General features: G+C 36.0%; 1 protein-coding gene across 1 annotated transcript in view; it reads left to right on the forward strand.

Moving 5' to 3' along the window:
• LOC149278227 (gamma-2-syntrophin-like) overlaps positions 1-24,668 on the forward strand; it is a 93,635-nt gene that overhangs the window by 46,477 nt on the left and 22,490 nt on the right. Inside the window, exons 11-15 of the mRNA XM_089502173.1 lie at positions 3,380-3,509; positions 7,675-7,713; positions 15,474-15,590; positions 18,716-18,787; positions 22,160-22,369. Of these exons, the coding sequence (XP_089358299.1) occupies positions 3,380-3,509; positions 7,675-7,713; positions 15,474-15,590; positions 18,716-18,787; positions 22,160-22,369 (568 nt within the window). The remainder of the gene's footprint in view (positions 1-3,379; positions 3,510-7,674; positions 7,714-15,473; positions 15,591-18,715; positions 18,788-22,159; positions 22,370-24,668) is intronic.

Genomic DNA, 24,668 nt, shown 5'->3' on the forward strand with positions numbered 1-24,668 from the left:
GTATACATGCAAAATCATAGTTGTCAATTGCTCCTAGTGCTATCCTTTAAAACTACTATATAACGTATATCAGAAAGAACACGATTTTGATTTAAGCAACTTACAATAGCGAAATGTTATGGTATCAAAAAAAAAAATGTTAGAAACTTTCCAAGATTGCCCAAGATATCCTCAGTGGAGTGCATATATATTTCTACCATCTGTGCAACCGTCAATTCTATCTAAAGGTCAAAAGGTCTATTTTGACATTCCAACCTTATTTTTAATAAAGTGCTTATGTGTATAGAGTGTATATAAGGTAAATTATTTAGAGTGGGACACTCACAAAAATAAGTATTTATAATAGAAAATATAATGTGCAAGCTAATAATATTATCTAATTGTATTAATTAGTGTATAACAATCAATTCTATTTTAAGAACTATTCTGGGTTTCCAACAATATTCTTGATAAAGTGCTTGAGTGTATATAAATATGTAAGAAGATAAAATGTTTTCCTAGAGTACCCAATTATTTAAGAATTGGCCACTCCAAAAATAGCCATTTGCAGTAGAAAAGATAATTATCTTGTCTAGTTGTATTGGCCAGTTGAGTATGAGAGAAAAAGAAGAAAGAGAAAAAAAAAAAAAAAAAAAGTATATATTACTGAGTAGCAAACCGAAATAATGTGTCTATATTATCAATGTGTAACAAACATTTCTAATGTTAAGGACTGATCTAAATTTCCAACATTATTCTTAATAAAGTGCTTATATGTGTAAAAATATGTAAGAAAATAGAATGTTTAAAATTTTGATGTACCATCTTAGTAAGATTTATTTCTTGTCAGATGTCAGTGTGTATGCTTTTACCCACAGGTAGACCAGCTTGTTGTCAAAATTAATGACATTTTATGTCAACACTACTAATTAAAGTACTTCTCTAACTCTCAAGATCCTCTCAAGATCTCTCAGTGACCACACACAAGAATGCATTTAACAACAATAATTAAAATTGTTGAGACAGAAAGCAACTCATAATGAATGTCACTGTTGATAGCCATCTTTTCAGCCTCCTTGAATACTAAAGCATGTGATAGATAAATGGAATATGAAATTAATTTGCTCTTGTAGAAGAAAAAACAATGTTACAGGATAATCTGAAAGTCTTATTTACCTTAACTAATATGACAAACAATGTACGAAAGGGCATAGGTATCAGGCTTCATTACATGTTAAACAAATACTAAAAACATTGATCTTAAAACTCTTGTAGTTCATTGTAAGTCCTAGCCCAAGCAGCAGATTCAGCTACAGCAAAGGCATGGTTAATTCTCCAGTTCCCCAGTCTTGAGAAAAGTACTGAAGGCTGCACCTGAACTTTGCTTGGAAGTTATGACATAGTGGGACGTGCACTAACATTGTGACAGTTTACCTGCCAAATGCCTGAAAGGCTGCTAAACATATAGTGTTAAAAAAAAACATGGAGTGTATACAGACTTGGAGATAGATACAAAGATAAAATATAAATATAATTTATCAGCCAGCAGAAAAAGTTATACTTATACAGGGAACGGTTACTAGTCCATTCAATGATAGTTCAAATAAACAAACTATAATGCATAACCCTGCACAAGGATAGCATCCAAACCAACAAAAACACCAAAAAGTTAGAAATAATGAATAAACTTAGAAATATAAAAAATAGAACCAACAATTGCATCCAAGAAAGAAGAATAAAAATAAATATATAAAATAATAAACAATTTAAAAAATAAATACAGATGAAATGGCACTCATAATGCTCTAAAAACATGGAGCTATGTATGAAGCCAGAATGAATACAACAGAATGGATAAAACCACTCTGTACGCAGGTATGCAGGTCCGGAATTGTTGGCACAACTCCCAAAACTCGGCCTCACACCCCACTAGCAATAGCAAAATACCACCAACGCGTTTCATCTTAAAAGACTTCATATGGGTGGCTAGCAACAGTTTCTGACACACTTATATACGCATCCTATTAACCTTATTGTGTCAGAAACTTGGAGACTAATGCTTTATTCGAAGCCTTATAATAAAAAAAATTGTCACCTTCAATTGAAATAAATACATGATTAAAAAACTAGCAATTTCATGATTACATCAAAAGTATATGAATTGCTAGTTTTTTAAACATTTATTTCAGTTAATAATCATATTTATTCTAAGTGGGCTATGAGGAAATAGAAATGAAAATTTGCAAATAAGTGCACAGAGAGCAGGGAAGAAAAAAATAGATGCAACAAAATAGTCACCAATCATGAAACTATCAATTGGATAAACCATGCTTATTAAGATACATAATATGGACAAAAGTATTGGGACACCTGACCATTACACCAACAGGGCTGCTATAACAGCTTCCACTCTTCTAGGAAGGCTTCCCACAAGATTTTGGAGTGTTCCTATTAGAATTTTTGCCCGCTCATCCTGTAGAGCATTTGTGAGGGGGGCAACTATCCCCTGTTAGTGTAATGGTCAGGTCCCCAATTCCATTTGTCTGTATAATGTATCTTAATAAGCATGATTTATCCAATTGATAGTTTCATGATTGGTGGCTAAATTTCGTTCCATCTATTTTTTCTTCCCTGCTTTCTGTACAATTATTTGCAGATTTTCTTTTCTTTTTCCTCATAGCCTCATAATATATAAAGGTTTTTATGTTTAAATAGGCAATGCCTTAGCAGGATGGACTGGGATGGGACAAATCTATGCTTCTGATAATTTATTTCAGCGTTGCCCCTTCTAGTAATATAAGAATAAAATGACTTGATGCTTTGCAGAAAATATTGCAGTGGGTACTTATCTAGTATTCCTAGATGATGCTGAAAACAAAATGAGGTTCTCATGCATTGACATTTTAATAGTTAACATACTTATTGTGTGACTAAAAGAGGCACAAAGGGCTTAGCAAACCGTATAAATAACCATAACCAAGTTAATATTATATAGTTCAAAACATTTGATTATTCTGATCATCCACTTTTTCTCTTTCACATTCTCTGAACAAAATTATTTTATTTCTTAATATAACTTCAAATATAATTGTGTATACAATTTCATATTAATCTGTTTAAAAAAACCCACAACCATATTCATAAAATAAATAATTATTATGAACAGTACCAAACAGTCTATCTATATACTTACTAAAGCATTTGCATTTAAATGGTTATATATAGCATATACTTTACATAAGAAACATATTGGGAATATGTTTTCATCTATTTTTAAACATAAATTTATATAAATCTGAATTCTGTGGGATTTTTATATATTCAATAGCATCTTATGCAAATTAAGGTTAGATTTGACTTTACACTTGAGAATGACCCAGACTCCTTATGTTTACTGCAGACCTAACTCCTTTGAACTTCTGGCACTAGACGGAGTCAGCTCTGGCATTCTACAGTTTCATTCTGCACACGACAGTGCTGACTGGCTGAGAGCAATATCAACAAACATCAATGATCTGACGCTTCAAAATGTACGTTTACTGTTTATTTACAGTTTTGAATCATATCTTTGAAACGTTATGGGCAAATTGCCTATTTTTAATGAAGCATCCTAAAACAAGCCAGCAAATAATATTTTGAACATTGTCAAGTAAATTTTATTTTCAGAACATTATTTCTGTGTAATTGTGTGTAACGGTTTCAGATAAGTTAACATTATTAGTTAGCAACATATATAATAATAATTGGGGATTACCCTAGCCTTGGTGTAGAGATAATGTAAATTTTATTTGCATCATCTTCTTTACTAAAACCTCCAACAGCAAAGAAATGGTTAATAACAGAAAAACAAACAACCAATCAGAAAAATGCAGAGTCCATAAGAAGGCCCACAGAACACTCCACTTCCTCTTCTTTGATGTGCCGAACATGTGTCACAAAACCTCAACCAAGAACCGGAACAGCAACAGTCCAGGAACCGGAGGACAAAAAACTTCTTCTAATTCCAGCGGACATCCGGGCAAACTCAGACTATATGATAAAAGAGAAACATTGTGAAAGTAAACTGCAGTAAAAATAACCTCAAAGCACCACTGAACACAAAATATATAAATAGTAGAATACACATAGCCAAACTAAACATAGAAACAGTGGGAGAGAGAAAAGAACCCAGGGAGGGAAATATTCGCCTCCTGTCTTTAATAAAATTTAGATTATCTCTCTACCAAGGCTAGAGTAATCCCCAAATTTATAGCAAGACAGGAGGCTTCATATTTGCAATTTTAATGCTACCCCAACAGCGCAGGAGCAATATTGGCCCGAGGACGGTACTAAAACGTGTGAAAGGTCGATTTCCTGAACCAATCAGCAGCGGAAAGAATATCTGAGAGGGAACCACCCAAGTCAAGGGCCATCGAGGTCGCAGCGCCCCAAACCGAATGGGCCCCCAAAGACCCATCTACACCGGCCAAAGGAAGGATCCATTTGATCCATCTAGCCACTGTAGGGACCGAAACGGAGAAATATAGGAAACGAACAAAGGACCCAGAAAGGATAAGCGCAAGCCTGCCGTGGCCGAGGGATAACTACGGCAACAGCACGCAACACACAATTTAGGACACTCAGGAAAGTAGGGGTAAGACACCGAAGAGGACAAAGATTTAGCCTTACAGGAAATAGAAACCACAATGCCGTCGGGCAAAAAGGTAAATTAATCCGTGCCTAAAGCGGTAAAATCTAACACTCTCCGAGAAGAAATCAAGCAAAGCAAGAGCCAGCTTTGCTGAAAGCTGACAAAGAGACAGGGAGTCATTATCCAGTCATGACCTCTCAAAACGAATAATTAGGGAGGCATCCCAAAAAAAACGAATGCCTCGACGATGGGGGCCTAGAGATCCGAATCCCCCACATAAGGCAGCAGATGGTCTGATCTCTCCCGATATTCACACCAGAAACGGGGACGTGAGCAATGGAAATTGCCAAACGGGCCACATTAATAGTGGAGTATGACTTACCTAACGAAAAAACCAGTGCTGTAAAGGGATCAATGCGTCATTCCAGGATCCCCATGCCTGAAGATAGGATCTTCTAGTGCCCAGAGCCCCGGAGTCCCACAGCAGGTCTTGAGCCTCAGATGATAAACCCAACAAATCCCAGGATCCCCAGAAACCATCCAAGCCACCAGCCGTAGCAGATGGTGACCTGTTGACTGTGCAAATGATAGAGAGTTTGGAGAATCACCAAAAACGGGGATATGGCGTATATCCCTGAGGGTGGCCGCGTCTGCAGAAACGCATCTACTGCCAGGGATATTGGATCTGGTAATTGGATCTGGTAACCAACTGAAGAAATCCTTCACCTGGCGATTCAGGGCAAGGAAGACATCGGGTCACAGACACCAATCGCATCCCTCCAATGTTTGGAAAACCAGTCCGTGACCAGGTTCTCCTTCCCTGGGATGTATTCCGCTCTGATAGGGAGGTGATGATCCAGAGGTGCGGTGATTGTTATACCTCCTTGGTGAGGTCGGACAGAAGAGGATAGAAAACTACCAAAGTAGTTTACATAAATCTACAGCAGAGACGGGCTGTGTAAAAACGCATTTTTTTTTTATTTTTTTATTTATTTCATTTTTATTTTTTGTAAATCTAACCAGCTAAAATGTCCACCGGAGGCCTTATAACTGCAGCAGCCAGCCAGAAAAAAAGGGGGGGGGACCCCGAGGACATGCAGGGGGGTCACCCTCAGGTAATGCAGAGGGGGGTCACCCTCAAGGATCAGGCAGAGGGGGTCACCCTCCACAGTGAAACTGAGACAAAAATGCTCTGCTGGGAAGGAGACTGGGAAGTGCTCAAGCACAGATCCCCGGCCACAGGAGGAAGCAATCACGTGGCCCTGCCACATGAGCAGAGAGGAAGGCAGGCCGCATGAAGGTTTGGGAAAGCAGACACACTGGATGTTTAGACTCTATTGGTCGCCTACACAGGCTCCTGCAGGTGACCAATAGACTCACTCGCACGGCCCTTTAACTCCTGACGGCACAAGTTGGCCTGGGGAGACCATGGTCTCCCCGCTCCAGGAGTTAAAGGTCCGTACGAGCGACCTTTAACGCTTGGATTTTAAAAGTTTGTACGAGTGACTATATTGGTCGCCGGTAGGGGGCTCATCTGCCATCAACCAATTAACCCCTTCTACCAAAAACGGCAAAAAACAAAGAACAAAAACAAACACGAAGAATGTACGCGAATATTCGCCTGAACCGAACACAGGAACAGGCGAATATTCGTGGAATACGAAGATTTTTTCCTCCACGAAGACGAACACGAAGCGTTGGCCGGCCCCCAAGTCTAGTTACAACAGAGTCAGTAAAATTATTTCAAATCCCACCAATAACAAACTGGTATGAAAGTAGAAGAGGTCCCTGCTCTTGTGAGCTTACAATCTAGTCTGGCATAGTTGTGACTAATCTTTACCACTCCAGCTGTTGTAAAAAAAAAGTTCTCTATTAACACCTACTATGGTGTTCATATATTTTTCCTATTAATGGGTAACTAACATTTGCCTCCCATGAGGAAACCCCTCTCATGAGCCAACAAAGTTAGACAATGGGGATGAGTTAAGAAGGTATTGGGGCAGGACAGGGGAAAGGTAGGGAGGATACTTCCTTTGGAAAGAATAAAGCAGATGCCCATGGCTGTAGCATTTTCATTTTACAATTTATATATGCAATTTAGCATATATAATAATGAAAGTTATTTTATTGGGGAAATTTATCCTCTCAAGTGTGGAAATTGCAAGAAATTTAATAGGTATTGCAAGTATAAAGCAAATCAGAAAATCAAGACATTAGCAAGATTTTATGAAACTTATACAATTTGCTGATCACTGTGTAGCTTTCTCAAGTTACTACTTAACATCTTGAAGTTGTATAAATTTCATAACTTCTCAATATAGCAGTAGAATTTATTTTATACGTTTTTATTTGCTTATTTATCCTTGTATTAGAAAAACTTTCTATAATGGAAGTGTAATAATAACTTTAGAATCAAATAGCTATACTTGACTTTAAAACTATAATAATAGACTTATTGTTGAACAGCATTAAACAAAAAATGTCATAATTGCTCAGGAGCTATATTGGCTGGCATAATTCCTTGGGGTTATGTACAGTAATAGCTAGTATCATGTAATTAATCTTGAAAAGATGTCATTTTATAGGATAATATAGGTAATTTAAATCTCAGCATATTTTTGATCAACATCTTGGATTCCCATGGATTATCATTCTTCAACATGAAAGATTTTTTTGAATGCACACACACAGATATCTGTATTGTATAATACTTAAGAAATTATTTTCTGTGTGTGATAGTAAAGCACCAAAGCAATACAGCACACTAAACCAAACATTAATGTCACAATCTTGATAAAATGTCCTTCTTTGTACATAAATCAAACGTGTTTTACCGAAATTATTTAAACTTTTCGATGTAATGTTTTGCTTTGTTAGGTCATAGTGGGTCCAAGGTTAGAAAGTTCATACACTGCAATTTAAACTACATCCAATAGCTTCAAGAGCAGCAAAAAATAGCATATTCTTTCTAGATGTGGATTTCCTAATAAACTTTTTTCCTGTATAATAATAATTTGCATAGAAATGTGTGTTGGCCTAATTAGTTTTACATATATTCTTAACAGATGAAAATACTGAACAAATGCTACTCACCGTCTGATCAGGTATGTTTCATATTTGTAATTCCCTCTATTTTCATCTCAGTTTCTCTAATTAGTCACAAACATTTAATGTATATACAGTATATATCATGTATCTGTTTCAAAACTATGGTGTCTATTTCAAGATGAGGCCATTTGGGCATACAATTAGGTAGATGGTTAGATCACTTAAAAAAATTGTGGTCAAATTATGATGGAAACTTGTAATACATGTGTGTTTGGTTTTGTTTTTATACATGACAATTCCACATTTGGTTTAAAAAAATTTTTTCAATATTTGACCCTCATTTAATATTTTTTTTTTACTAAATGATAGTTTATATGAATGCATATGCATTCGAGGGAAGTACTCTATGTCCTGAAGAAATATATAGATTGTATGGGTATACTAAATGAGAAAGATAGAGATTGCTGTTAAACAAAGGCATAGCAAAATGTGGAAACTACTTACAATCAAGTGTGATATACCCTGAGTTCTTAAGGGTTAACTTTAGCGGCTTTTTAAAATTGTTTTACTTTTGGACTGTTCACTTTCCTTTGGTCGAATATTAGGCCCAACGTTTTGAATGTCCTTATACATAAAGGACACATGGGACTTTTTATTAATAAAATAAAATGTTTGATAACATTTGTTCCCCTGCCATAATTGGCAAAATTTGTTAAAAATAAAGTTTGGACAAATCTGAATGTACAAATCTATAGTGAATATGCCAAGTGATAAAATGAATTTCTTCATTTTGAAAATATCCTACAATGTATAGAAATATACAAACTTAAAATTCACAATCATTCTCTGCATTATTGTCAGTGTCCCATTCCATTAAAATGTAGACCTTAAGAATTTAAATCTTAAGCAGCAAAATATATTTCTCATCTACATATTTTCCTTTAAACAAAATCATGATATTTATGTTTCAGTATGAGCTATTTGTATTGTCCAAAATAATAGACTTTGCTTCAGGTTAAGTGACCAGTTGATTCATGTAAGACTTAAATAGATGGGCTGTACTGTAATTATTTTAACCTCAGTTATATGTTGAGGGTGCTCAACATGTGTGTGTTTGTGTTACTACGTGTGTAAGTATGTTACACTTTGTGCTTGTAAGTATTGTGCTTGTAAGTATTGTAGTGTGTTAGTGTGCATATGTATCTCAATGTTTGTGTGTGTATTAGTATGTTACTGGACATCCCCTTACAACAAAGGTAGAGGTGTGTGTGTTACTATGTGTATGTTAGTGTGGTTGCGTTAGTATGTCACACTGTGCATGTGTATGTGGAAGTATGTTGCAGAGGCATTATTAAACACTAATCTACAACCACCATATGTCAGTGTGTTCGTATGTTAGTGTGTATGTTTGTGCGAGTTAGTGTGTGTACAGTACTGTTCAAATGTTTTAAGCATGTGAAAAATGTTGTAAAGTAAGAATGTTTTCAAAAACAGGCATATTAATAGTTTATTCATTTAACTTGCAAGGTTAGTAAACAGAAGAAAAATATAAATCAAATCAATACTTGATGTTACTATCCTTTGCTTTCAAAATAGCATCAATTGTTCTAGATACATTTGCACAATGTCAGGGATTTTATAGGAATATAGTTAGGTGTATAATAAAACAATTATACCAAACATTTGCTAATAATCAGCATTTTGATGATCATCAACTGAAACAGAAATAGGTGTGTATGAGGAATAAAACTGGATTGGGAACAGTCAAACTCACTAACAAATTGAGGTTGCTGAAGACAATTCAATGTCAAAAGTCATTCACCATTGCAAGACTGAACACAGTAACAAGACATACGGTAGTTATACTGCATCAGCAAGGTCTCTCTCAGGCAGAAGTTTCAAGGCAGACAGGGGTTTCCAAATGTTCTGTCCAAGCTCTTTTGAAGAAGCAGAAATATACTTATACTAGAAACAACCGGGCCCTGGTTCGAAAAATGTCCCCTTCCAATATTCACTAACACACACTCACACATCTCACCCCACTTACACAATTACATACCCATGCTCACACATAAAAGTACACTTGCATGTTCACACACAAGTACACATCCATATATATATATATATATATATATATATATATACATAAATATAATATATATATATATATATATATATATGCATGCTAACACATATACACACATCCCACCTCCCGCCCCCACTTACCTCTCACCGCTCCTGCAGCTTTTCCTCTAGCTGCTTGCGCACACTGTGCGAGCAGCCTCTGTTTCACCGTGGGGTCATATGTGATACTTTCCTGTCTCTTCGTGCCAGTTATACAAAATAGTTTAGAAAAGGCCCTGATTTCGATTTTTCTTCTGTCCACTCACTTTCCTATTCAACCTGCATCTCGAAGGAAGCCATTAATTATCCCTACTTTTAAGTTCTCCATGCCACTTACTTGGCCTTTACTACAATCAAATCATCCTCGTCCAAGGTGTCTCATTCTTCCTCAACCTCCTAAAAGATTGTAAGCCTTATTCTTTGTCTATACCAGTATGTCTTAACTTGTGTTCATTTTATTGTAACTCTTGTATATTATTATTTGGCACTGTCCCCCTATTGTAATAGTACTACAGAATCTCCTGGTGCTCCACAAATAAATGTAATAATAATTTACCAAGACTTTTAGTGGGGCTTTGTGACCCTATTGATAGATGTTTATCTAACTATAACATCTCAAAAAAGAATATATTATTGACATATTTAAGTCTTATAACATTCTGTTTATGAACATGCCACTATAATGTGAACCATTAAAATGAACCAAACATTACAAGAGAGTTATTAGGGGAGGAACAAAGGGATTTGTGTAGAAATATAAGTAATAATGTTTTAAGCAATACTTTATTAGCATATATAACAAAATATTATTTTGATGTGCAAAATGGAATCAGCACTGGACATTCAAGTCTGTATAGATTTTTATACCAAAAAAAGAATCCTGCTTGTTTTGTATAAACAGAGCACCATTTACAGTTTGCTGCATTCATTTTTTTTAACATCAGGGGCAATGACCTATCGAACTTCATCTTTGCTTCTTCGAAGATCTAGCCTCTATGTGAATAATCAAAGGTCAATGGGTCTACTGTTTTATCGCTATCAGAATGTGACAGGTCCTTAGGCCAGCATGTGTTCAGCTAAAGATTATTGCACTTGTCTCCAATCCCTATAGTTTTCATAGAAGCAAGCAACATATGTAAAGGTGGCTAAAATAAATGTTAGGAAAAAAAATGAAAAGGCTTTGTGATGGACACCCGTACTTGTACTGAGTAGCTCCGCCGTAGAGATCTTCCTTGTCACTGAAAGCTTAATTTCTCAAGGGATTAACCCTTCATATTACCCCAAGCACTAGCCAAGACTTAGTGTAGGGGTAAAACAGAACTAACTGAACTAACTTTATTGAGGAAACAATCACCACCAGCCTCCAAGAGCCCTTCAATAGGCGTCTGTGACAGGCTATATACTAGTATTTCATATTGCACAAATCAGATTACCTTTTCCTTTGAAAAATACAATAAAGTTAACATTTCTTACAGAACAAAAATAGTTTTGTTGTATTGTGAAAAATTACAAGTCACTATTGCAAGGAATCACCTAATTGTCCCTAGATGTAAGCTAAATTTGAGTGTACTCTAAATGTGTGTGCACTTTATATATTAGAAAAAAAAATATTACCAATGATGGAGGCAGAGAATAATGGATGATGGGTCGATTACTTAATTCTGTGACAAAATGTATGTTTCCTTTGTACCATTTGGATGTCAGGTGGGTTGAGAAAAACTATTATTATTACAGGCAACCTGTAAGAAAAGATGTTTCAGCTTGCCAATTAAATGTCCAGTAAAAGTCCATCCACCAGTCATTGCCATTCAGTGTCTGAACATGTAATTTCCTGTTCAGTTAACTTATAAGATCTCCTGCTTATGCAATTTACATGTTTTTAAAATAACTGTACCCGAAACATTCTTCAAAATACTACTTTTATGTTGTGGTAAAAGACACAATCATGTGGCACGTTTAAAGATATTTAAAAGAAAAGATTTGCACCTGCATCTCTTGTCTCCTCTGTGGAGAAGATGTTGTAACCCAAAGCGCGGTTGACCTCCTCTTCTGGTTGGCTGCTTTGTAAACAGCTTCTTAAATCTCAGTAACATGATTTATAGCTGGCACAGAAAAGAAAAGCTAGTAAACACAGAAAACTATTTCTTACAAGTGGAATTCATTTTTATTTTCTCCAGTCAATGGACAGTTTTGTAGAGTTCTTATAAGCATTGAGTGCATCAATTTATTCTTCTTATTGAGAACTCTCAGTATTAAAAAACAGAAGAATGCTGTTGTTCTGATATACTCGATCTGTCGGTTGTCTTTCGTGTTAAAATATTCTAAAACCTGTCAAGTAATGTTAAGCTGGAAACACAATATGGGAACACCTGTATGTTTATTACATTTGGACTGCAATTACAACAGAATGTTGCATATTTAAATACCTTTCATTCTGAAGGGAATGACAGTCATATAAATGTATTTATTCAAAATATTGTCAGTTTAAATGAAATATGTATAAATTTCAGGATGCTGTAATTAAGCATTAGGAAAGATAATCAGCAAGTGACAGCTTTCAAAAAGTTTAACATAACATTGAAACAGGTAGTTAATTGCAAAGAAATTATATTAAAAAAAATATATTATTTTTTCTCTTTTCAAGTTCATTATTCCAAGATGTTTAAAAATAACTCAAATATAATTATATATTATAATATATTATTATTTAATTTTGTTTTGAATCCAGCGATCCCCAAAAAAATAATTTTAAGGAGTGATATCTGGAAATCTCATGAATATTACCAATGTCCCCTGCTGGGAAAAACCCTAGAGAGAAAAGGCATTCCTTTTATATCCATCATATTTTCTTTCAGTTGAGCCTCCAGATCTCTTGTCCTCTAGGATTGAAAGTGCTCCTTTTAATTGAAAAAGTTGCCTCCACTTTGTAGAAGGCAACTTTTCACCTATACATTGTACTAGCCAATAGGGAATGTATGGAAAAAAAAATAAATTTCAACCCTGTTATCCCTGTGTCGACATTATGTTAAAAACTACAAACGTGGCTAATGGGTGGGATGCATGTGCTTTCTCACAATCCTCTCCACTATCATGTACAACATTCTGAGACTGAACAGATGACATTTAGGGGTGAGTAGTGAACAGGACAACAAGCATGTGGAATGCATACCCACTCGTGTTTCCATATTTACCCAAAATAACATGGTAGCAACAAGGTGCATGGTAAGGAGGGCTTGACTCTCACCCCTTTCACTTAAGTACATACTAGTTTTACAAAAGGCTGCACTATATATTTTTATAGGGAAAAGAAAAAAAGGGAAAAGGAAAAAATGTCGGTGCGCTAAGCTAGTCTCAGGCTCAAATAATACAAATGTATAATATGAGGCCTACCAAACAGTGTGAGCATGCTGCAAATACAGTGTGTTGGCTGTACAATGTATACAAAAAACAAAATACTGTCTGCGCTTCTCACCCTAATAAAGTTGGCAACAAATATATAAACATAATATAAATGAGAGGTTTTGGTTATATGAATTGGCCAAAGCATAATTAAGCTCACCCGCCACGTCAAGGCACACTCTCAATAGGGTGAGAACCTACTCTCACCTCCTACATAGTGGGCACACAAAGCAGTGTATACTGCTACCAAAACCTTATTAATGTGTTGGGGGAGGTACAATTCAAGACCTATGAAGTCATGTACATGTGCAGTATTTACTGTTTTTGTTAAAAGTTATAAATAGCCATTTTATTCTCGCTATCAATAGCAATTTTTATTAAACATCGAGGATGATTGAGGCAGGTTAACCATGTGATAGAAAAACTTGGCGTAAGTTGCTTTTGGAACGGGATCAAAAAACGCTCCATCCACTACTGCCTGAACTCTCACATACTATGCTTGTGTTATTGCATTCGGCGTTAGATAAAAATGTCGGTGCGCTAAGCTAGTCTCAGGCTCAAATAATACAAACATTGTACAGCCAACACACTGTATTTGCAGCATGCTCACACTGTTTGGTAGGCCTCATATTATACATTTGTATTATTTGAGCCTGAGACTAGCTTAGCGCACCGACATTTTTTCTTTTCCCTGTTTGCACATATTTGAGGTTGTTGGCTCCTCATCAGTCTGGTTGCAGCTTGCTGTCCAGGGGTTAAATGGGAGGAGGTTTAATTGTACCTCCCCCAACACATTAATAAGGTTTTGGTAGCCGTATACACTGCTTTGTGTGCCCACTATGTAGGAGGTGAGAGTAGGATCTCACCCTATTGAGAGTGTGCCTTGACGTGGCGGGTGAGCTTAATTATGCTTTGGCCAATTCATATAACCAAAACCTCTCATTTATATTATGTTTATATATTTGTTGCCAACTTTATTAGGGTGAGAAGCGCAGACAGTATTTTGTTTTTTCTATATATTTTTATATTCAGGTATGTGATGCTGGGTAAGGGAAGCTACATAGAAAGAAGGTGAGCTCACATGTCATGCTTTAGTGCCTGCATGGCAAAGTGCAGTGTGTGGCTAAGGTGTGTGATGTGTCATTTGATTATGAATAATATGTGTGCTAAGAGTGATATGTGTGATTGAGTGCTCCTCATTGTGTTTAAATTTGCCTTGCCATAGCTGTGAGTGGTCAACATATTTGTGTCAGTGAGGCAAAGCATCTTCAGCATAAGTGAGCATCTTGTTAAAAGGCTGTGGGTTATGATGGTGCTGACAGCATGATGTTATATATTATGAGGTGCTGAACATAAAAATGGTAGGGCTAGGACCCCACAAAAATGTGTTAGGAAGCACATTATTTGAACTAGCAACCCTGCATATGGCAGGTAATGTTACCACCAGGTAGCTTTAGGGTTGCTGTAGTTTTTGCCTCCCCATGGTCCTGACATCCTTACCAGTTCGCGACTCCTGCCGTCTGCCAATTTCCAAACTCCTGCCGTCTGCCAGTTCCCGACTCCTGCTGTCTGCCAGGTCCCATTCCTGCCATCTGCCAGTTTCCAAACTCATGCAGTCTGCCAGTTCCCAGCCTCCTACCATCTGCCAGTTCCTAAACTCCCGCCATCTGCCAGTTCCCACACTCCAGCCATCCACCAGTTCCCACACAGCTACCGTCTGACAATTTTCAGACTCCTAACGTCTACCAGCCCCTGTCTGAGACTCCTGCCATCTTCTTATCTGTGAGTCGTATCTATTCATTGAACCTTGTAAGCAGGTGGAGCCCAAATGGTCAGGTTTAGATCAGTACTGCCAATAAATATTTGCAGAATGTATGATTACTTGTAGCATTTGGCAGCCAAATAAATGGTGTTTCCCATACACACAACTCTCAAGCTCCCAAGTGTATGTAAGTGAACACAAGTTAGCAATAGTAAATCTGCGTGTTAGAGTTTAGTTTAACTCATGCGAGTTAGCCATTACAGACAAATCTTCTGACAAATTGCATGTAACCAATGTTGTGAAAAGATCTGATCATATCTCATAATATTTATTCTTTGTTAAAAAACCCTCTGTTGCTTCTCCTGACTTAGTAATGTATGTGCCAAACTACTGTCTGCTATAGCTCCATCAATATTGTTACCCAAGAGTCCAAACATTAAAAATGTTGCTGTATAATATAGATTATGTTATTGGAAGTGCTTACACGAACCTGATTAACACTAACCTGTTTTATTTATGTTCTCTATACAGATTGTACACATGGGGTGGGTGAGTGAAAAGGTAGAAGGATCTGATGGAACACATGTTTATAAATTCAAGTTTCTGGTACTAAAAGGTTCATCATTCTACATTTTCAAGACACCACCAGTAAGATATTAGGTTTAATTTTGATATATATATATAGGTTTAATAAGCAATAGAAAAAATAAATGTGTATATGTATGCTTAAAGTGCCAAAATTGATTTTAAAGGCAGGTTTACATTAAGGCAAAAAACGATTCTGAAAAATGTTTTGGTTCGTTTTCGGCCCATTCATTTTTGAACAAAAAATTCCTTTTTCTGACCATTTTTCGGGCAAAGATCAGGGTTAATTTTAAATTAAAAAACAAAGTTCATTGGCTATCACCCGCATTTACTCTCACTCTCTCAGACTCTTACTCTCTAACGCTCTCTTTTTCGTTCACTCTCTCTCTCTCATGTTCCCCTAGCTTCTCTGCTTCTACTTCCTCTTCCATGTCTCGCAGCCCCACTTCCATGACTCACACCTTCTTGTTCTGCATCCTCTTTTTCTCCTCTCTTATATTGTCTCTATTATCTATTTTCTCTTCTTAATTTGTCCGCGTCTCTAGGGGCATAACCTCCCTGCCAACTTCCGCTAAAATATTGGAGCTTCCAAGGGCATCCTCTCCCCCGATCCTCCAGTCGGGGGAAAGGACGTCACCAGAAGCTCCGTCATTTCAGCAGACATTTACATTAAGTTATCATAGGGCAAAATGACGGAATTTCTGGTGACGTCCTCCACCCGACCCTAATCAGTGGAGAGAACATGTGCTCAGGGATGCGGGCAAAGAAAGAAGAGAGAACAGAGGAGGTAGAAGAACAAAAAGATGAACAAGAAGATGTGAGACGCTGAAGCAGTTTGGTTTTAAGTTGACGTATGCCAGAATACTTCACTGCATTTATACCTGTATGATGATATAAAATCAGTACTATTAAGTTTAACACCTATATAAGCCACTGTAAATAATATGGCAGGATCGCCTGGTTATTGACAAGAAACTCCAAATATAAACATCAGAATAAAAGTAAAATGTGGTTTATTGTGGCTTTTCTTTAAGGTACATGGTGCTGTGCTTTACAGTGATAAACAAAACAAAAAACAAACCCTACTCCATCTTTGAGACTATCTAGAAAAATATTCCCTAACTAACCAACTGGCCAGCTAATCTAGTTCCCAGTCATAAACCAAGTAGTTCACAGCAACTTAAACACAAAAGTCTCTTTAAACCGTGCCTTTTCTTAGAGTCTAGGGGCCTAACTCTTAACTGCCTCTCTTCCTGCTGTCCTTATGCCTCCAAGGGCTAACTTCCATCTATTAACACTTTCATGCTGGGAATAGAGAGCGCTCCAACCTGCTACTAACATAGAAAGCCTCTCTAACTTTGCCACAATAAACAAAGATCATATTAATAACAAGTAACATGTTTTAGAAAAAAATAAATCTTTCAAAACGTATGAAGGAATGCTGCCTAATATTTTTCATTTTATAGAATACACGAGTTTAAATTAACAAACATGGTTGTTTTGGTATTCCCATTAACTTAAGAGCAGGAGGTCACTTGCTATCATATGAAAAGGACTACTGCCATTATCAATCACTAGTAAGACAGGCAGCTAAAGCAACAGAATGCTTTTAAGCATACTAAAATCAAATTTCCCATCGATAAACTATGACTAAATCCTTTGTATGAAATAGGTCCAACATTTAGTAGGACATGTCCCTTGAATTGTATTGGTTTTTTTTCATGTAGTCTTTGTTCTTTGGCATTCTTATGTTATTATCTTTTATTTGTATACTTTATGCAGAACGTCTTAAAATACATACATTTGAAGGGTCTGACAAAACGAGAATTGACAGACGAAGACAAATCTACAGAATTAGTTTTCATTTAGACCATAAGCTTTACAGTATGTGGGGCTATCACTTGTGTGACTGTTTTAAAGATGTACCTCAAACAAAAGCACATTATATATTTATCTTGTTTTACATATGCCAAATGAAGGCTTTATACAATCAAAAGCATTCCAAAAAAATGTTAATGCATCTGCTGCTTCCTGTGGGAAAAACGTTTCTTCAAACTATTCATTGTATTACAATTGTAATTGTTATTGGTCCTTTTGTTTAAATTTGCAAAACCAGGGTACCAAATTAAGGGACATGAATGTTTGTCACAATACAAAAGATATAGGCATCAAAGGCATCAAAAACCCTATAGCGGGGCCTCTCAATTTGGTGGAGAAAATACGTTTAAATGTTGCCTTGTTTCAAACAATAATTATTTATAAAATGGAATATATTTTAATAATCTGACACTTAATGTCATTATAAAACAGACATTTCTTACGTTACAGAAGATGCTTGACACTTCTTAATATTTCCTTTACGTTTAATTCATATTTTCTTTTATTTTCATTGTTTCTATATACTTCTGCAGAAAGTATTGGCAAAATAACTAATAATAATAAGGGTTTTTAGTAGAATACATTTTTTTTTTATAAAATAATAGAATGTTCCACAGGGTGAGGTGGATTTTTAATGTGTGAACATGAATGGGCATAAGTCACTGATGACAGAAACATTTTAAGAGCTTTGAATAAGCACCTACGCATTAAACAGCTGTCATCAATAAGGCACCTGACTGTCATTTGTTCTTTGTGTAATGAAGTTCTCAGTGGGGTAAACCTCTTTGTGCTTACATTGTGCTGTGCTCTATGCTTCAAAGCATTTTCAAAGAAAACATTGGTATACAACGGTGTGTTAAACCGCTGGCTACAGCACACGTCTCCATCACTGACTGGTGGAATTGCGACTGAGTTTCATTGATGAGTTGCTGCTTTATTTCACACAGTCTCATATTACCCTCTTCAGCGATGCTAATGATGCATTTGTTCTCTTGCAATAAAAATATTAATTTAAGATCAACATGAGATATGAATGTATTTAAACTTACTTCCCAAGTATATATTAGTCTGCAATGCAAAAAATAATAATTTGTAAATAACTCTAGACAGATCAGGTCAATAGATATAGATGTGTATATGACGTGTTAAACACATGTAATACTTGTAAAACGACTGCAAGGTTGATTTTTGAGTGAATCATTGACAAACTAATTATACTCTTATTTTATTAACACATGTGATGTATCTGAAAATGTGTACTCATTGCAATAAAATATTGAAAATATTGTTAAATATATTATATTTTTCAGGTTAGCACATTGGACTGGGTACGAGCTGACAAAATGTATAACCTCTGTGAGGTCCTGTTTAAGATTAGCAAGGTATGTGGTTCAAATAAGTTGTGGATACTTACAAGATGGAATCACCTAAAAGGGTGTTAATGAGTCAAGGGATCTAACATTCCCACTCTCCTCATCTCCCATTGTTCTGCAGAGTTTCCTTTATCAGAATCACATGGCTCCTTACCCTTTGGCTTACCCACAACACTAAACAGGAGCTGATGTGCGCAGCTGAGAGCTGTCCAGGTTTCACATGGGGTTTCCAGATATAGGTCTGCTCTCCCGGAGTCTTCTTCTTTCCCCAGACAGGGAAATGTGCTTTTACCATAGCCACACACCACCTGTTTTTTTCCCTACTCCCTGCCTGCTTCTAACATATTAAAGGTTGTCTGGGCTTAGCTGGTCCCCCACATATGGTTAGCACCAATACTTCATGCAGGTAATTCCCTCGTAGCATGAAGCCACTCTTAGAGAAGAGGGATAGCTCCAGTAACCTATGCTCATGTGGTTCAGTCTTCACCATGTGGGAGGGGGCACTCAGATTTCTGTCCAAACAGAAACACCTGTGTAGGGAACTATTTAGGTGAGGGAAGTGCATTAGTGCGGCAAATGCTGTCTACCTCAATAGACTTGGACTGTCCTTGAATGGGGCAAGGCACATTTTTTTGTGTGGACATTTTAACCTGCCTGACAGAATAAATAAGTATTGCCAATGAGGCCATAATAGACTTTAATTATTCATGTATAGTTCAGCAGTAGTCATGAGATATTCTACAAATATAAGTAGAGAAGTTCAAAAAATATTAATGAAGGTTAAGTATTTGCATGTGTCAACTTCAAAGTTACCTGATACCAAAAGGGAAATAACAGTTTCATTGTGAGATATGTCTCTGACATTTGCATCTGTCTGAAACATCAGGTTTATATACAATCAGGCTGCAAGAGAGACCTAAAATCTAGAAATCTAGCATTTATCCATTACCTTCATAATCCATCCACTATATAAAATAGTAATAATAAAGTAATTAAGTATACCTAATGGAAGGTAGCATTAAATACAGGCCAACAACAAGCACAACTACATCTGCACTGTGTGTACTTGCTTGCTAGCAGAAGAGAAAAATAAAATGGTGGTGCAGGACAGTCCTGTGTGTATCACAATAATATTTTAGACATGTGCAAATGTGCCAAAAATGATTCAGACACATTTTCAGGGGCGTTACACAATGCACAGGGATCATACCTTATACAAATGTTTACTAACCTATACACAGTTACATTACTTTTTTTAGCTTTTATGACTCCAATAAAATGTAACAGGTGATAATTAACTGTTGGACAAGTTCCCAGAAAATAATCTGGACAAGGTTCCAAACAATTAAAGAAAGGAAAGAAATCCAGCTAAAACAGACAAATAAATGAACACATTTCCAACAAATATTTGGTAGTGTCTCATCCATTTAAATTTGTTCCAGTGGGAGTTCCTCCTTGTTTACAGAAATTCATTTAAATTCACAAATTAGGCAAAAGTCTGCAAAATATGAATGCACAAGTCTACTGGGCACTTAGCCAACTGCTCCAAACAAAATTTTTTGCATCTTTCTTTCCATCTGATTGGTGGTTAACCACATGTTATGGTTATATGTCCTTACTCAAGGTCATTGTTGTTTACACATTTGCAATGTGTTTTATTCTTTCTTGTATGGTGTCTACATTGAGTTTATTCAGGTCTAGTGTAAATTTTCATGGCCTAAAATGTACATAAAAAAGATTATCCATTTTAGTCTTCATACAAACTGCACACCTCAAAGAATATTTTCAGGGGAGGGTTTTCAATGGTTTGAATGTAGTATTGTCTGTGTGTTCATACTGTTAAATGTATGGCCATTGTTTGCACTTTAGTCAATTAATTTAATTCCTTACTGCAGTGTTTTTATGGCAGTTTTTGCAAATTTCACTTAAGTCCGGTCATTAAATCAATCCCATTACACACTCTCTATGGGAAGTGCCCAATGATACTTGTCTTTTTAAAGTATTTTTCACGTGACTGGGGATTAAAATTGGCCTTTAAACTTTGAGGCCAGGGACCAATAAATGACGTATGTGCAACTATGGATACATGTGGCTACATGATATGCTGTTATGCTCTTGCAGCGTGTCAGAGCGCCAGTAAGAGACCTGATTTTGCATTATTTGATGAAAAAAATACAGTTTGAAAAATAAATTTGTGTCCAACAGATTTTTATCTCAATAATATATGAACAATAACCTTTCTAACTCATGCATTGCGTTGCAACATTAATATTAACTTTTTTCTGGTGTTTTCGATTATTAGACCTATCAGGTGTTTTTTTGTCCCTCTTTTTTCTCCCAAAGTCACTGTAAAGGATCTCAACAGGGAAGGAGACTTGAAGCCAAGTTGATAAACAAAAATATAGGCTTTTATTCTGCCAAAACAAATACAGATTCTTTGTTAAAAACAAAACAGCATGGGTTGATCTAGGATGGGGCAACCTGGCAATTGCCCCCACTGAGAAAAACAGCAGCATTCTACAGTTTCACGCACATCTAAAAAGAAAAATAAACAATACTTTCCATTTAGATATTCTTCAATATATAATATATATTATATAATTATATAAAAAAGAAAAAAATAGAGACAGACAGTATATATAATAAAGTTTAATACTCTGAGTACTTTAAACATTCTTCCAAAATTAAAAGTAAAACTTAAAAATAAAGCACTTCCTTTAACATAGAAGTTGTAGTCCTACTGCAAAAGCTGCCCGCTTTCTCCATGGCCTGATGTTTCTTGCCACTGAAGATGCTTGAAGCTTTCACCCAGTGGCAGGAAAGTGTTCAATTCAATGGGAGGACATTCCACACATGCACACTCGGGTCCAGGGACTTTCCACTACATGCAGCGTTCACCAAAACCTGCTCTTGAGTTGGCTGGAGGTGAGTTCTTCACATGCTGGAAAATGTGTTCTGCTGAATGCACCTCCTACAGGGCATTGAGCTGGGAGGGGGGGGGCACAAATGCATTTGCCAAATGGACCACATAAAAATGTATAGGGACCCCTCTAAGAGAGTGCCCCTTTAAATAATAAGTATATTGACAAAACAGAGTTATAAAATAAGTTTGGATAACATATATATCATTATTTTTCTACATGTTTTGTTCAGTTAGTTAAACAGTTATTAGTTGGTCACAAAGCCACATAAAAAGCTTTGGTAAGTGCTTGCCCTTATTCATACCTAATAAAAATATTTCTCTTTGGTCATTTGAAATGTTTAGTGGTGAGCTAAATGCAGAGAAAAGAGAAAAAAAAATCTTGACTATTTAGTAATTGCATATGTGTAGTTCTGAATAATTTTAACAATTGTTTTATTACTTTTTAATGTTTTTGTCAGGTTTGGCCAGCTGATGAAATCTGGATTCAAGAAAACTTGCACCTCAATCTTAATCAAAATGAACAACTGGATGATCAGCGGCCGTATTGTTTCAATGTATTGGTGGGACATGGGAAAAGTCATTATTTTAGCACTGAATTGGGCTGTGAATTGCCTACATGGGAAAGAGCATTCCAAAGAGCAATATTCACAGAGGTTCAACGAACAGGAGTAAGTATAAAGAGGTATTGCAAGTGGAATTATTTAAATAATTGTCTAATCCTGAAAAGCTGTTTTTCCATCTGCTGCCATGGTTTCCTTCGTGGTACCAACATGTGTAGTAACATTTGTACATCAGAACACCGGTGAAGTATATGTCGACAAGGACAAGGTTTTCAGATATGGCAAGTTTTTACATCACGCTCTAGTGTTAACCCAAATTTTCTTAGAAAAAACATTCATTGAAGCATTGCAAGCAACAAATGTACTTGAGCTTACCCTTATTACCAATGGACCTTGATGATATAATCCCATATACCCGATCTGTACATACAAATTATACAGTATATACTACTGAGCTGACTATGCCTAGGGACACAAGTCTGAGGGGTTGGTCCAGTTCTATAGTTGCACCTAGGCTTGAGTACATACCAACCTCAAACATCATTAACTTGATGAGGTTATGTAGATTATGCAACCTGATGGGTATTTAAGGCTGCCATCGGTGTTACTGGATTTTATTGAAATATGGGACTTTCCACATCGTCACCATCAAACAGTAGGGGTACAGTTTAGAAAATATTGATTAATGCACGTTTCTGAAGAGGCTCTTAGTAAGTCCCACCACAGGTTCTAATAACTGAATATATGCTCATTTACATATAAATGAATGTCCTTGCTGATTAGTTTCCTTTCAATGAATATATAATGAAGTAATCATGTAATTCTGGCTGTTTTTTGCCTACACACTTGTGAGACTTCTGATATTTTTTTGACCCCCTATTACCTTACGAAATTTGAACGATATCATGGTGTTAATGAAAGTAATGACCTTTTAATGTAGCAAGTAAAGGAATATATCTAACAACTTTGGCAACACAATGCTTTAGCACAATTGCAGACACAGCTTATAAAAAGTTCCAGGTACCCTTTCTTCTAAAGCAACTGTCCTGATTTCTCTAATGCCACCCAGATATAAATGGTATATAGGTGTACAGGATCTTGGGACATTAGCAGAAAGGTACAAAATATCTTCCTGATCAATAATACTACCTGAAAAGTTTTAGAATATTTAAACACATATTAAAAAGGAACTAAAAAACATAAAACTTCATAAAACATGAAGTTAAAAAAATAGTTGTTAATTGAGGTATGCAAATTCAACTAAAGAATTATAAATATATGAAAGGCAGAATATTTTGTTGACTTCATGTTTGGGATCTAAACTGTTATTTTTGGAAGTACTAAAATACTTTGAAGGATTTCATGGCATCTTTAAATATGCATATTGAAATCTTCAAGCTATGTACACACAGTTTTTAAAATGAGTTTAAATATAACATGCAATGATTAAAGTGTACACAGAAGCCTATCTACATGAAAAATGCACACTTTATAATTTTAAATGCAGGTACAGGTTGATTTAAGAATTTTTTTTCCTAGATTGAGAATATTACTTCCATTCATTTGCTTAAGATTTTTACCGTGTGGACATATTACATCACTTTTATCATCTGAGTCCTATACCCTTGAGTGTTTTATTATAAAACTGGAAAAATAAATTGATTGGGTTTGATAGGATTTCAAATTTATTCTGCTGCTTTTCCATTTATCTGCAGAAGCATCTTTACATCCTGTTTTAATATATACAATTTAATTTCCACACTGAGAGATACTTCCTTAGCTCTAGGAATAATATACAAACTAGAAAATGTTCTATTATTGAGCAAATGTAAAAATTTACCTGTTTCCCCTTATAAATCATCAAGCCCTTTCATTTTAGCCGTCATCTTTCAAACATCACATTCATTATGGGATCCAGGTAGACACTTTGTCCTGTTTTTCCTTCTTGTGAAAGGGAGTCATTCTGGGAGATGGGTAAGTTTCTGCCTGTAGATGCCCATATCTCAGAACTTCTGGCACCTTAATATTAAGATCACTATGCCCAATGCCAAGCATTAGCTCGAGTGTTGTAAAGCACACTGCCACTGTACTCTGGAATAGTGGAAACATGTCCTCTGGAATGATGAATACGGTTCACTAACTGATGAATCTGAGTTTGTCGGATGCTTATAGAATGCTCCCTACCGGAATGTAAAGTGCCTACTGTAAAGTTTGGTGGAGGAGGGATAATGACCTGAGTTATTCTTTAAGGTTTGGTCTACTCTGCTTAGTTCCACTGAAAGGTAATGTTAATGCTACAATATACAAAGACATTTTAAATAATTGTATTCTTACAACTTGGTGACACCAGTTTGGGGAAGGCACTTTTCTGTTGAATGAGCACACATTCCCTCAGACACACTCAGAG

The sequence above is a fragment of the Sceloporus occidentalis genome, unplaced genomic scaffold (genome assembly GCF_023333645.1).
Source record: "Sceloporus occidentalis isolate IW3139 unplaced genomic scaffold, rSceOcc1.0.p SCAF_197, whole genome shotgun sequence".
In the NCBI taxonomy this organism is placed as follows: Eukaryota; Metazoa; Chordata; class Lepidosauria; order Squamata; family Phrynosomatidae; genus Sceloporus; species Sceloporus occidentalis.